This window comes from Macaca thibetana, chromosome 19 (genome assembly GCF_024542745.1).
Source record: "Macaca thibetana thibetana isolate TM-01 chromosome 19, ASM2454274v1, whole genome shotgun sequence".
NCBI lineage: Eukaryota > Metazoa > Chordata > Mammalia > Primates > Cercopithecidae > Macaca > Macaca thibetana.
The window spans coordinates 23,208,293-23,220,591 of record NC_065596.1 but is presented as its reverse complement, the minus strand read 5'-3'; the positions used below and the strand labels follow the sequence as shown (position 1 = coordinate 23,220,591).

Sequence of the window (12,299 nt, the reverse complement as noted above, 5' to 3'; positions counted from 1 at the left end):
TCCGGCCAGGTGGGGGCGGGGCCGAGACCACGTTGGGGGCGGGGCCAGGTAGCGCTGGGGGCGGGGCCGGACTCACCGAACTGCTGGATGGCGCGGTCGGCGCTCCAGGGCAGCTCCAAGGTCATGTGCACACGGCGCCGCTGGTTCTGGACGCGGCGGTCAGCTTGGAGGGAGACACCCGAGCTGGAGGCCTCCGAGATGATGGCCACGAGCTGGGGGGACGGAAGGGACCGGGACGCGGTTGGTGCAAGGCCCGCCCCAACGCTGCCGCCGCCTCCTCACCCTCTCGGCCCCCGCTCCAGGTCACCAGGACGTCCAGGGGCAGCGAGAGGCCTGCGCGGCGCGGACACCACCCGTCACACGGCCACTCGCGCCCGCACCTGGCACACACACACTCGCAGAAGTGCGCGGGTCCGCAGTCCCCAGGGACCCTTGGGCCCCTCTGTGCCTCCTGGGTCCCGCGGGCCGCGCCCAGTGCACTGCGGCCCCACACCTTCTCGCCGCTCATGAATCGCTGCTTCTCCCTGAGGTTCACGTGGTCGATGGACAGACCCTGCTCTGCCCGCGACTCGAAGGCCACCGTCCCGTCGGGCCTGGACACCACGCGGCCTTTCCTGCCGGTCATCTGCGGCCGGGACAGGGACAAAACCGGCCGTCAGTGTTGTGGCCTCGCAGGAGTCTGGCCACCCGTGTCTCAGCTTCCCTATGTCCCACAGTGGTCGTGGGCTCCCAGCTGTGGATGCGGCGGGGAGGGGGCCCTGGGAGAGGGAGAGGGGGACTGCTGGACCCAGGCGATGTGTGCCCGTCCAAGGCCTGGTATTATCAGCCAGCCAGCGCCACGGAGTGAAAAAGTGAAGCTGGGCAGGGAGGAGGCCGCAGAGCCAGGCCCAGGGGCTTGAGTCCTGGCCCCGGGCACCCCAGGGGTGCGTTCAGGCAGTGGTCTAAGCAGAGGCCAGCGCAGGCCAGGCTGGGGGATCTGGGGCTTAGAGAGATGGGGGAGAAAGCCCTCCACAGGAGGTCGTGGCCTCCCTGGCCAAGTTGGACAGGACGCTACTGCCCCCACCTCCCGCCCCCCAGGCTCCCGGAAGGCCCCCTCCTCGCAGAGCTGCGGTGACGCAGAGTGACCAGCAGGGGCCACCAGAGCCGCGCAGAGCCCGGGTGAAGCCCCGCCCACTGCCCACGCCCCACCCACCACCTACTCCAGCTGCTGTCCCACCCACCTCCGCCACCCGCTGGGGGCCGCCAAGCTGGTCGATGAGCTCGTCCAGGGTGTTGACTGGCAGCTCCCGGCCCAGCCGCCGCACTTTATCCAGCAGATCCTGCTTCAGTCGCTCCACCCGCTCCAGGACCCCGGGGCCATGCGGGTCTCTCTGAGGGAGGCACAGGGGTCCTAGGGAGGATGTGCAGGGTCAGGACATGTCAGCTGCCTTCTAGGGCCCACCTAACTCAAGGCTGGCCCCTGCAGAGCAAGGACAAGGGGCCTGGGGCAGCCCTGAGGGATGGCAGGGTGGCAGGGAAGCCCAGCATGGTGGCCCAGGACTGCTTTTCTGCGCTTGTCTCCCTGAGACCAGCTGAGGCAAAACTAAGCCTCCTTATTGGGGACCAAACGCTGCGACCTCACTGCCTCCACAGGAGTGGAGACTGCCCAGCCCCGAGCCCCAGCTCTGCCTCTGACCAGCGGTGTAACCCCTGACCTCCCCTCTCTGGGCCTCAGTTTCCCCCAACTGTAAAGTGGGCACCATAGCAGCAGCTGGGCTCAGGTGGGCTGGACTGAGGGCTACAACCTGGGGTAGGTGGTGACCGCCAGGAGGCCAGGGGAGCCTCGCACTGGAATCCTGACCCACAGGTGGTTGGCCAGTCGGGCGAGCCCTCACCCCGGTCATCACTGGGGAGCCCGATGGCATCAACGATGACCACGTCGTCGTCCATCAGGGACTCGGGGGAGGAGTTGAAGTCGCTGTCCAGGCCAGGGTCTGACTCTGTGCTGCTGTCATCGCTGATGCGGATGATGCCCGCCGCCTCGCACGCCAGCCGGGGGGCTTTGGCCCCGCGTCCCCGAGGTCGCCCTGCAGGGAAGGACAGGGTCACCGAGGACCAGACCACAGCAGGGTGGAGGAGCATGTGGAGGAGACGCAGCAGGACAGGGCAAGGCCAGTGGTCCGAGCTGGGGAGGTCCATCCGAGACCCCCTGCCTCTGGGCAGGCAGCTCAGCTGTTCTCCGGGGACGCCCTCTTAGGAACCCTGTGCCCTGTGGCCAGGAGGGCGTGGTGTAAGGGGGCAATATTTTGCTTTATTCTGAGACAGAGTCTCGCTCTGTCGCCAGGGTGGAGTGCAGTGGCATCTCACTGCACTCTGCCTCCCGCGTTCAAGCGATTCTCCTGCGTCAGCCTCCCGGGTAGCTGGGATTACAGGCGCGCACCACCACGCCCGGCTAATTTTTTTTATTTTAGTAGAGACGGGGTTTCACCATGTTGGCCAGGCTGGTGTCAATCTCCTGACCTCATGATCTGCCTGCCTCAGCCTCCCAAAGTGCTGGGATTATAGGTGTGAGCCACCGCGCCGGCTTATTTATTTTTGAGATGGAGTTTCACTCTGTTGCCCAGGCTGGAGTGCAGTGATGCAATCTCAGCTCACTGCAACCTCCACCTCCCGGGTTCAAGCAATTTTCCTGCCTCAGTCTCCTGAATAGCTGGGATTATAAGCATGCACCACCATACCTGGCTAATTTTTCTATTTTTAGTAGAGATGGAGTTTCACCATGTTGGCCAGGCTGGTCTCAAAATCCTGGCCTCAGGTGATGTGCCCGCCTCAGCCTCCTGCTGAGATTACAACAGGAGTGACCCACTGTTCCTGGCCAATATTTTATTTTTATTAATTTTTTTGAGACAGAGTCTTTCTCTGTCACCCAAGTTGGAGTACATTGGCGTGATCTCGGCTCACTGCAACCTCCACCTCCCAGGTTCAAGTGATTCCCCTGCCTCAGCCTCCCAAGTAGCTGGGATTACAGGCGTGCGCCACCACACCCGGCTAATTTTTGTATTTTTAGTAGAGACAGGGTCTCACCATGTTGGCCAGGCTGGTCTTAAACTCCTGACCTCAGGTGATCCACCTACCTCGGCCTCCCAAAGTGCTGGGATTACAGGCATGAGCCATTGTGCCTGGCAAAGAGGACAGTATTAATAAACCCACATCCGAGGTCCTTTCAGACGTGGCTAGTGTGGTGGATACGTGGGGTGCCTGGGGAGGCCACACACCAGACCTCGACAGGCAGCTCTAGGCTTCCCTGTGACAGCAGCCTGGGGTTTATCAATGGGCTCCAAAGGGGCCATGGAGACCCTGAAAATGGAAGGTGGGAGTGGGTGGGAGCAAGCAGTGGGGCTGGACCTCTGCAGCCCCGGGTGGTGCCGGCTCAGCCCCTCAGGTATGGTTGTGTGGCCTTGGGTGAGCTACATGGCCTCTCTGAGCCTCGCCACCTGCCGTCCCAGGGCTGATTACGGAGGAGGGAGAAAGCGGAGGGGCAGGAGTGGGTGGGGCTTTGGCGCACGGGGCTTACGTTTCCGCTTGCTGCCCGCTCCTCTGTCCCGCTTTCTCTTGGTGGATGGAAAGTGCTTCTGAATTAGCGACAGGAACACGCCTCTGAAAGTGAGACGCGGAGTTTATTCTCACACGAGGAGCGGAGGCCAGGTGGGGTTGCTCTCTGGAAGCTGGACGCACCCCTGGGTCCCTGTGGGGGTCCCGGAGAGGGCCGGTCCTGGGCAGAGGGTCTCCCGTGGGGAGTGGGCTGGGGAGGGCTGGGGGCTGCCTGTGAGCTCTCCTTTGGCCTGCTGGTGTCACAGGGCCACCTCAGCCCACCAGGCTTCCCCCGCTCTGAGGAATGTGGCCGGATATGATGACGGCTCCCAGGACGGGGGTAAGGGGTAGGGTGAGGGGGTAGCTAGGGGCTCCCGGCAGAGGGATACCAGGCATTGGGGAGCTCTGACCCCCAGGCAATGGGGGGAGCTAGGGGGGCTGCCGTGACCCTCCCGGGGCGTTCTCAACCCCCAGAGGAGAGGCTGGGGCTTCAGGGAGCTGGGAGGGCCAGCCCCTAAAATCCACAGCACCCTTGTTAAAACGGCATGGGTGCAGGAAGCCTCCTTCTAAGACCCCTGGAGACCACGTCCCAAACCTTCCAGGCCCACCACACCTGGGATCCACCTCCACGCCTCTGCTTTAGACCTGGAGCAGAGCTGAAGGTCTCTGCGGCCAAGGCTGGGGTCCCAGCAAAGCCCACCCCAGCACCTCCTGCTGCTGGGGCCGAGGGGCAGGGTCAGGCAGCAGGTGGCCACAAAGAGGGGTGGCCACGAGCGCAGGAATCCCGCAGTCCCGTTCCCACCGTGACACTTACTCAGCGGCCGAGACAAAGCAGTCGAGGTGCCCATCGTTCTCCCCAAGCACCTCCCGCGTGCGTGCCTCGCCTGTGGACTGCAGCCCGATGACCACACACTGTAGGACAGCAGAGGACTATGAGCCACCAGCCCTGCTATGACCACGCACTGTGGGACAGCAGAGGACTATGAGCCACCAGCCCTGCTATGACCACGCACTGTGGGACAGCAGAGCAACCAGCCAGGCCTCAGGTGACAGCCATGTCCCTCACTCTGCCCCTGTGCTCGCCTCCCCAGGAGGGGCCCTGGCCCACCACAACACACACTGCTGGGTGGGGGTCTGCCGGCTTCCTGTCTCGGGATGGTGCGCTGCCCACCGTGTGGTCACTGTCTGCACTCCAGTGTTCTGACACCCTCGCTGGCTCAGATTGGAGGACGGACATCCGAGCGTCTCTCGCCCACCAGGGTGCAGCCCCCATCCACGTCTGGGGGGGGGCCGGGAAGGACCAGGCAGAAGAGCAGCCCCCACCCCTGCAGGCCTGGCCGCCCTCAGCCCTCGAAGGTCGAAGGCCGCAGCCGCTCACCTTGTCTCGCGCCAGCTCCTCTCGGGCCAGCTCCACCAGCCGGCGCACCTTGGCGGCGATGCACAGGTACTTGAAGAAGCGCTGGTGCGCCGACCAGAACTGGCCCCACAGGGACTTGCGTGACTCCAGGCCGATCCAGTCGGCCGCCTGCTGGAACACGTTCAGGGCCTCAGCCCACTGCAATGACACATGACACGGCGCCCCTGAGCTCTGGCTCCTGGCTCCCGGCCCACCTGCCGCCAGCCCTGGGCAAAGCATCCCCACGCCTGGTGGAATTTAGGGCAGGATGGGGGTGCTGGGGGTGTGCACTGTAAGAGGCACCGCTTCTACCTATACGGTAAAAACCTGAAAAACCAAAACACCGGCCGGGCGCGGTGGCTCAAGCCTGTAATCCCAGCACTTTGGGAGGCCGAGATGGGCAGATCACGGGGTCAGGAGATCGAGACCATCCTGGCTAACACGGTGAAACCCCGTCTCTACTAAAAATACAAAAAAAAACTAGCCGGGCCTGTGGTGGGCGCCTGTAGTCCCAGCTACTCGGGAGGCTGAGGCAGGAGAATGGCGTGAACCCGGGAGGCGGAGCTTGCAGTGAGCTGAGATCCGGCCACTGCACTCCAGCCTGGGCGACAGAGCGAGACTCCGTCTCAAAAAAAAAAAAAAAAAAAACCAAAACACCAGTGGTGGGGAAGTTGTGCTGCAAACGGCACAGACTCAGCGCCCGCAGCAAACAGGCTCAGCTGCTTCCAACAACACAGTGTGAGCCACGCCTTTCGTTTTCCACCAGGGTCTCACCCAGGTGTGATCCCCACCAGGGGACACTGGGCATGTCTGGGGCCGGCAGTGGTTGTCAGGTTTGGGGGCTGGTCCTGGCATGGACTGGGTAGGCTGGGTTAGGGTGGCGGGGACTCTGGCCAGGGATACTGCTGCACACCCCAAAGTGCTCAGGACGGCCCTACCCCAGAGAGCAACCCGGCCCTGGGGGCTACGGGAGATGCTGGTTGTGTGACCTAAAGAAACCAGCGAACTGGCTGGACGAGGTGCCTCACGCCTGTAACCACGACACTTTGAAAGGCTGAGGCGGTCAGATCACCAGAGGTCGGGAGTTCAAGACCAATCAGCCTGACCAACATGAAGAAACCCTGTCTCTACTAAAAATACAAAATCAGCTGGGCGTGGTGACACATGCCTGTAATCCCAGCTATGCGGGAGGCAGAGGCAGGAGGATCGCTTGAACCCAGTAGGCGGAGGTTGCGATGAGCCAAGATCATGCCATTGCACTCCAGCCTGGGCAACCAGAGTGGAAACTCCATCTCAAAAAAAAAAAAAAAAAAAAAAAAAAGAAAAACAGCAGCAAACATACAGGGCTGTTGGGTGGTTTGAGGAGGAGAAAACAGGACCTGTCCAAATACGGAGGGAACGACCAAGCCACGTGGCCCACAGCAACGTGGATGCTGAACACAGCTACGAGCCATGGGCCAGGACCTGGAAGCGAAGGGCTTGAGCACCACGGGAAGGGAAGTGGTGTCTGGCCACACCCCTCGTTATCACAGTCACGTAAAAACCCCCGGTGATGGCTGGGCACGCGGCTCACACCTGTAATCCCAGCACTTTGGGGGGCTGAGGCGGGCAGATCACTTGCGGTCAGGAGTTTGAGACCAGCCTGGCCAACATGGTGAAACACTGTTCTCTACTAAAAAAGCACACAAAATTAGCCAGGCGTGGTGGCGGGCACCTGTAGTCCCAGCTACTCGAGAGGCTGAGGGGGGGAGAATTGCTTGAACCCAGGAGGCAGAGGTTGCAGCGAGCTGAGATCGTGCCACTGTATTCCAGCCTAGGTGACAGTGCGAGACTGTCTCAAAAAAACAAAAACAAAAAAAATCCCGTGACAGGACAGGGCAGGCTGTCACGTGACGAAGCCTGTGGCATCTTCAAGGCCATGGGGGCGCAATTTCACCCGGGAAATGCACAGGGGTCCCCAGGTGGGACGCCCAGGCTCACCAGCAGGGCTGCGCGGTTGTACACGCGCTCGAAGGCTGGGGCCAGCGGGATCTCCTCGATGCGGAAGGTGACGCCGGAGAAGCTGAGCTGGCGTGCGATGTACATGCCGCTGACCTTCATGTCCATGGCCACGATCTCCATGGCGCCCACGCCCCTGCAGATGGACACAGCCCCCGTGAGCACGGCCAGAGCCATGGGGATGGAGCCGCCGGGGAGCGCGAGGCAGAGTGAGTCACAGAGAGGGCAGGGTCAGCCAGAGCAGAGCCCCGGCGGCCACAGAGACAGCTGGCAGCCAGCCCTGGCGGGGGGGTCAGGAGGGGCTGCTGAGGGGCTGGCTTCCCTGGGACCACTGGGCAGCCCTAGGCAGAGAAACGAGTGACGCACATTTAGCACCTCTGGGTGCCAGGGAAGTGCACGTGGCAGTGCCAGGCCTTGGGCTGATGGTCCTGGGGCCTCCGCCCGAACCCCCACCGCCCCTCCACGTGGGCAGGAAGGGTACTCACCTCTTCTCGATGGCGTGCAGGAACTCCTCAAAGTTCCGGAAGGGGGTGCCCTCGCCCCAGATACCTAAGCGGCTCATGTAGATCATATTCCGAGGCTCAGAAGCACCTGTGGAGGGAAGCTGCCGTCAGCTCCCCAACCCAGGAGGGCCCAGGGGCCGGGTCAGGGGCCAACTAAGTAGGGACCGCCTGATGAGGGCCCCGCAGGGTTGGAACCATGGGCCTGGGGACAGCCAGCATGGCCTTGGGACAGGCGCAGAGATGCCCCAGCGTCCGAGGAGGAGCAGGGTGCAGACAGAGGCTGAGCATGCGTCGGGGATACCCCTTCCCGGGGACAGCCAGACAGACGTTGCTGTGAGTGGGTCACATGGGATCCGCACTGCCCCACCTGTGGCGCTGGCATAGACCACGCGAGCCAGGGGCAGCTTGTTCTGCAGGTCCAGCACGGCCTTGCCCATCTTGGTGGAGCCGGCGTTCTTGGCCTTGTGACACTCGTCGAACACGATCTGGGGCACGCGTGGGTTAAGGAGTGTTCCGGGTGACCCCAGGAGCCTGGGTCCTGACCACCCAAGACCCCACCTTCCTGGTGGGGGGCAAACGCCTACGCTGCTGAGAACTCCACAAGGGAAGCTGGTCGGAGTGACAGCCGGATACCACGGGGGTTGGTGGGTGGGCGGCCCCCACACGACCACTAGATCGGTGTGGCCTGGGATGGCTTCTCCCAGACTCTACACACCACGCACCGAGGACGGGGCCTCTGGCGAGGAAGGGTGGGCTCCATAAATTGCAGGATGTTGCCATCGGAGGAGGGTACCTGGAACCTGTTTTTTGTTTGTTTTTTTGAGGCAGGGTCTCGCTCTGTTACCCAGGCTGGAGTGCAGTGACACAATGTCAGTTCACTGCAAACTCTGCCTCTCGCATTCAAGTGATTCTCTTGCTTCCGCCCCCCAAGTTGCTGGGACTACAATGGGTGCCACCACCAGAGCCAGCTAATTTTTGTAGTTTTGGTAGAGATGGTGTTGGCTGTTTGGTTGGCCAGACGGTCTCAAACTCCTGGCACCTCAAGTGACCTGCCCACCTCAGCCTCCCAAAGTGCTGGGATTACAGGTCTGAGCCACCGTGCCCGGCCCTAATTCTTTTTTTTTTTTGAGACAAAGTCTCACTCTGTCACTAGGCTGGAGCTCAGTGGCGTGATCTTGGCTCACTGGAACCTCCGACTCCCTGGTTCAAGCAATTCTTCTGCCTCAGCCTCCCGAGTAGCTGGGATTACAGGCGTGCACTACCATGCCCAGCTAACTTTTTTTTTTTTTTGAGATGGAGTCTCACTCTGTCACCCAAGCTGGGGTGCAGTAGCTCAATCTTGGCTCACTGCAGCCTCCGCCTCCCGGGTTCAAGCAATTCTCCTGCCTCAGCCTCCTGACTAGCTGGGATTACAGGTGTGTGCCACCATGCCTGGGTAACTTTTGTATTTTCAGTAGAGATGGGGTTTCACCATATTGGCCGGGATGGACTAGAACTCTCGACCCTGTGATCCACCTGACTCGGCCTCCCACAGTGCTGGGATTACAGGTGTGAACCACCACGCCTGGCCGCTCTGTTTTAATTCTTATTCTACAACTGAAATCATGGTGGCCCGTGTTAAAAAATGATGTTGGAGAACACTTATCTATTTTACAGAATAAAGTCCTGCTTGCTTAGAAAACAATTATGTATCTACCTAAACTAGAAGATCAGGTGTAGTGGCTCATGTCTATAATCCCAGCACTTTGGGAGGCCGAGGAAGGAGGATGGCTTGAGCCCATGAGACCAGCCTGGATAACATGGCCAAACCCCATCTCTACAAAAAATATAATAGTTAGGTGGGCATGGTGGCATGCACCTGTAATCCCAGCTGCTCAGAGGCTGAGGCAGGGGAAATCACTGAGCTCAGGAGGTTGAAGGTGCCGTGAGCCGAGATCACGCCACCGCACTCCAGCCTGGGGAACAATGAGACTCCGTGTCAAAAACAAACAAAAAAAACTAGAAAACACTGAATTTTTTTTTTTTTTTTTAAATTTAGACGGAGTCTTGCTCTGTCGCCCAGGCTGGAGTGCAGTGGCGCAATCTCAGCTCACTGCAAGCTCCGCCTCCCGGGTTCACGCCATTATCCTGCCTCAGCCTCCCGAGTAGCTGGGACTACAGGCGCTTGCCACAACGTCCGGCTAATTTTTTGTATTTTTAGTAGAAGCGGGGTTTCACCGTGTTTGTCAGGATGGTCTCGATCTCCTGACCTCATGATCTGCCCGCCTCCGCCTCCCAAAGTGTTGGGATTACAGGCCTGAGCCACCGCACCTGGCCCCTTAATTTTTTTTTTTTTTTTAGACGAGACGCAGTCCTGCTCTGTCGCCCAGGCTGGAGTGCAGTGGCGCGATCTCGGCTCACTGCCACCTCCGCCTCTCGGGTTCAAGTGATTTTCCTGACTCAGCCTCCTGGGTTGGCCAGGGTAGTCTCAAACTCCTGACCTCATGATTCACCCACCTTGGCTTCCCAAAGTGCTGGGATTACAAGGGTGAACCACCTGACCTGGCCATATTCTTAATATTTTAAGACAAAAGAAAGCAAGTTCCAGGAAAGCAGGCTGAGGAAGGAAAACTGGGAGAATACAAATTAAACGGCCAGCCCTGCCACCACGCCACAGCTCAGCGAGGGGTGATCTCAGCGTTATCGCTGTTTCGTAGATTGTTGCACGCAGATTGTTCAGCCGGGCGGGGAAGACACCAGCAGTCTCTGACTCCCACCCTCCTCTCCCACTCCTCCATCCTCCCCTCCCCTCCGACCCCCACCCTGCCCTCCCCTCCCGACTCCCACCCTCCTCTCCCACTCCTCCATCCTCCCCTCCCCTCCGACCCCCACCCTGCCCTCCCCTCCCGACTCCCACCCTCCTCTCCCACTCCTCCATCCTCCCCTCCCCTCCGACCCCCACCCTGCCCTCCCCCTCCCGACTCCCACCCTCCTCTCCCACTCCTCCATCCTCCCCCCCCCTCCGACCCCCCCCCCTGCCCTCCCCTCCCCTGACTCCCACCCTCCTCTCCCACTCCACCATCCTCCCCTCCCCTCCGACCCCCACCCTGCCCTCCCCTCCCCTGACTCCCACCCTCCTCTCCCACTCCACCATCCTCCCCTCCCCTCCGACCCCCACCCTGCCCTCCCCTCCCCTGACTCCCACCCTCCTCTCCCACTCCACCATCCTTCCCTCCCCTCTGACCCCCACCCTGCCCTCCCCTCCCGACTCCCACCCTCCTCTCCCACTCCTCCATCCTCCCCTCTGACCCCAACCCTGCCCTCCCCTCCCGACTCCCACCCTCCTCTCCCACTCCTCCATCCTCCCCCCCCTCCGACCCCCACCCTGCCCTCCCCTCCCGACTCCCACCCTCCTTTCCCACTCCTCCATCCTCCCCTCCCCTCCGATCCCCACCCTGCCCTCCCCTCCCCCCCGACTCCCACCCTCCTCTCCCACTCCACCATCCTCCCCTCCCCTCCGCCCCCATCTGGCCCTCCCCTCCCGACTGCCCCCAGCAGGATACGACGCCCTCGAAGGCCTCCCCACACCAGTCCAGGATCTGCCGGAGGCGTGTGCGGTGCTGGCCACCGGCCTGGCTCTCCCCAATCAGGGCGGAGTAGGTGGCGAAGAGGACGCCCTCTGAGGTAGTGGTGTCGCCGTACTTGATCTGGGGATGCACAGAGCAGGTGTGGGGTGGGGCCCTAGCTCAGCAGGCTCTGGACCTGGGTCTGGGTCTCCCTATCTGTAGGAGGTGCTGAGCAGAGCCTGTCCCGGTTGCCGGCCCACCCAGTTGAGCGGCCCCCACCGACCCACCTTGCCCCCTACTTTGCCGAGCACAGCCCCTACCTTGCTAAGCGCGTGCACCGCGATGCCCGTGGCTTCGATGTCCCGCAGGTCGCGCTCTGCGTCGTATTTGAGGTCGTTGGAGACGCTGAACCTGCAGGGTGTGGGCGTCAGGGGTGCCCACCCCTCCCCCTCACCCCTGCTCCCACCCCCTACCCCAGGCAGGATCTCACCACAATGCCTTCTTCCGGCCGCGCAGGTGGTTCTCCAGGATGACTCCGGCCACCGTCCGGCCTTTGCCCACGCCGGCCCCGTCGCCGATGAGAAAGCCGGCGCGCTGCCCACTGGGGAGCAGGACCTCGTGTTGCTGTGGCCGGAGGGCAGACGTCAGGGCCTGGGGGTGCCGGCCCGGCTCCTCCCCAGGGGCCTCGCAGACACAGGCTGGGCTGGGGTGGGGACACGCAGTCACCTGGCAGGCGTAGGTGATGGCCTCTAACTGCAGGGCAGACAGGGCCCCGCTGTCCAAGGGCAGGGCCAGGGTGTAGGTGATGTCTGGGGGCGGGACGCTGGACAGTGTGCTGGTCTCCACCACGCGGTCTGGGTGCTGCTTCCCAATCTTGGCTGGAGGGGCAGGGATGGACGCAAGGTAAATAAGGGTGTGGCCAAGGGGCGACCAGGGCCGGTTATGGCCGGCTGGGTAGGTCTGGGGCATGGCCAGAGGTGGCGGGGCAGTTTGGGGGCATGGCCAGGACTTGCTGGGCAGGTCAAGGGAGTGGCCAGGAATGCCTGGGTGGAGGGGTGGTCAGGGTGGGCTGGGTCGGGGCGGCCACAGCCTGCTGGGTTGGTTGGGGGCGTGGCCAGCGGCTTGCAGGAGGGGCAAATGCATGAAAATCCTCCCAGTGCCTGTGAGGTTCCTTCTCACTCTCCCAGCTGTGAACCCGGTTTTGTATAAGCCTGGACTGTAGAACCTGTCCCCAAGGTTCTGCGGCCCTGCCTGAAATTTCACATTCCCCCTGTGGGCTGTGCGGGC

The 12,299-nt window shown here is 61.9% G+C and overlaps 2 protein-coding genes across 4 annotated transcripts in view; both read right to left on the bottom strand.

The window, feature by feature from the left end:
- Nucleotides 1-12,299, bottom strand: part of TMEM259 (transmembrane protein 259) — a 202,452-nt gene that overhangs the window by 104,783 nt on the left and 85,370 nt on the right. The window lies entirely within an intron of this gene.
- Nucleotides 1-12,299, bottom strand: part of SBNO2 (strawberry notch homolog 2) — a 70,479-nt gene that overhangs the window by 4,363 nt on the left and 53,817 nt on the right. For all 3 annotated transcript variants that reach the window (XM_050771044.1, XM_050771045.1, XM_050771046.1), the window contains 14 exons: nucleotides 11,739-11,890; nucleotides 11,503-11,636; nucleotides 11,333-11,423; nucleotides 11,010-11,153; nucleotides 7,835-7,952; nucleotides 7,450-7,555; nucleotides 6,947-7,100; nucleotides 4,949-5,125; nucleotides 4,385-4,482; nucleotides 3,554-3,636; nucleotides 1,875-2,066; nucleotides 1,221-1,390; nucleotides 494-625; nucleotides 77-212 (listed from right to left, as the gene is read on the bottom strand). In XM_050771044.1, the coding sequence (XP_050627001.1) occupies nucleotides 77-212; nucleotides 494-625; nucleotides 1,221-1,390; nucleotides 1,875-2,066; nucleotides 3,554-3,636; nucleotides 4,385-4,482; nucleotides 4,949-5,125; nucleotides 6,947-7,100; nucleotides 7,450-7,555; nucleotides 7,835-7,952; nucleotides 11,010-11,153; nucleotides 11,333-11,423; nucleotides 11,503-11,636; nucleotides 11,739-11,890 (1,887 nt within the window). The remainder of the gene's footprint in view (nucleotides 1-76; nucleotides 213-493; nucleotides 626-1,220; nucleotides 1,391-1,874; nucleotides 2,067-3,553; nucleotides 3,637-4,384; nucleotides 4,483-4,948; nucleotides 5,126-6,946; nucleotides 7,101-7,449; nucleotides 7,556-7,834; nucleotides 7,953-11,009; nucleotides 11,154-11,332; nucleotides 11,424-11,502; nucleotides 11,637-11,738; nucleotides 11,891-12,299) is intronic.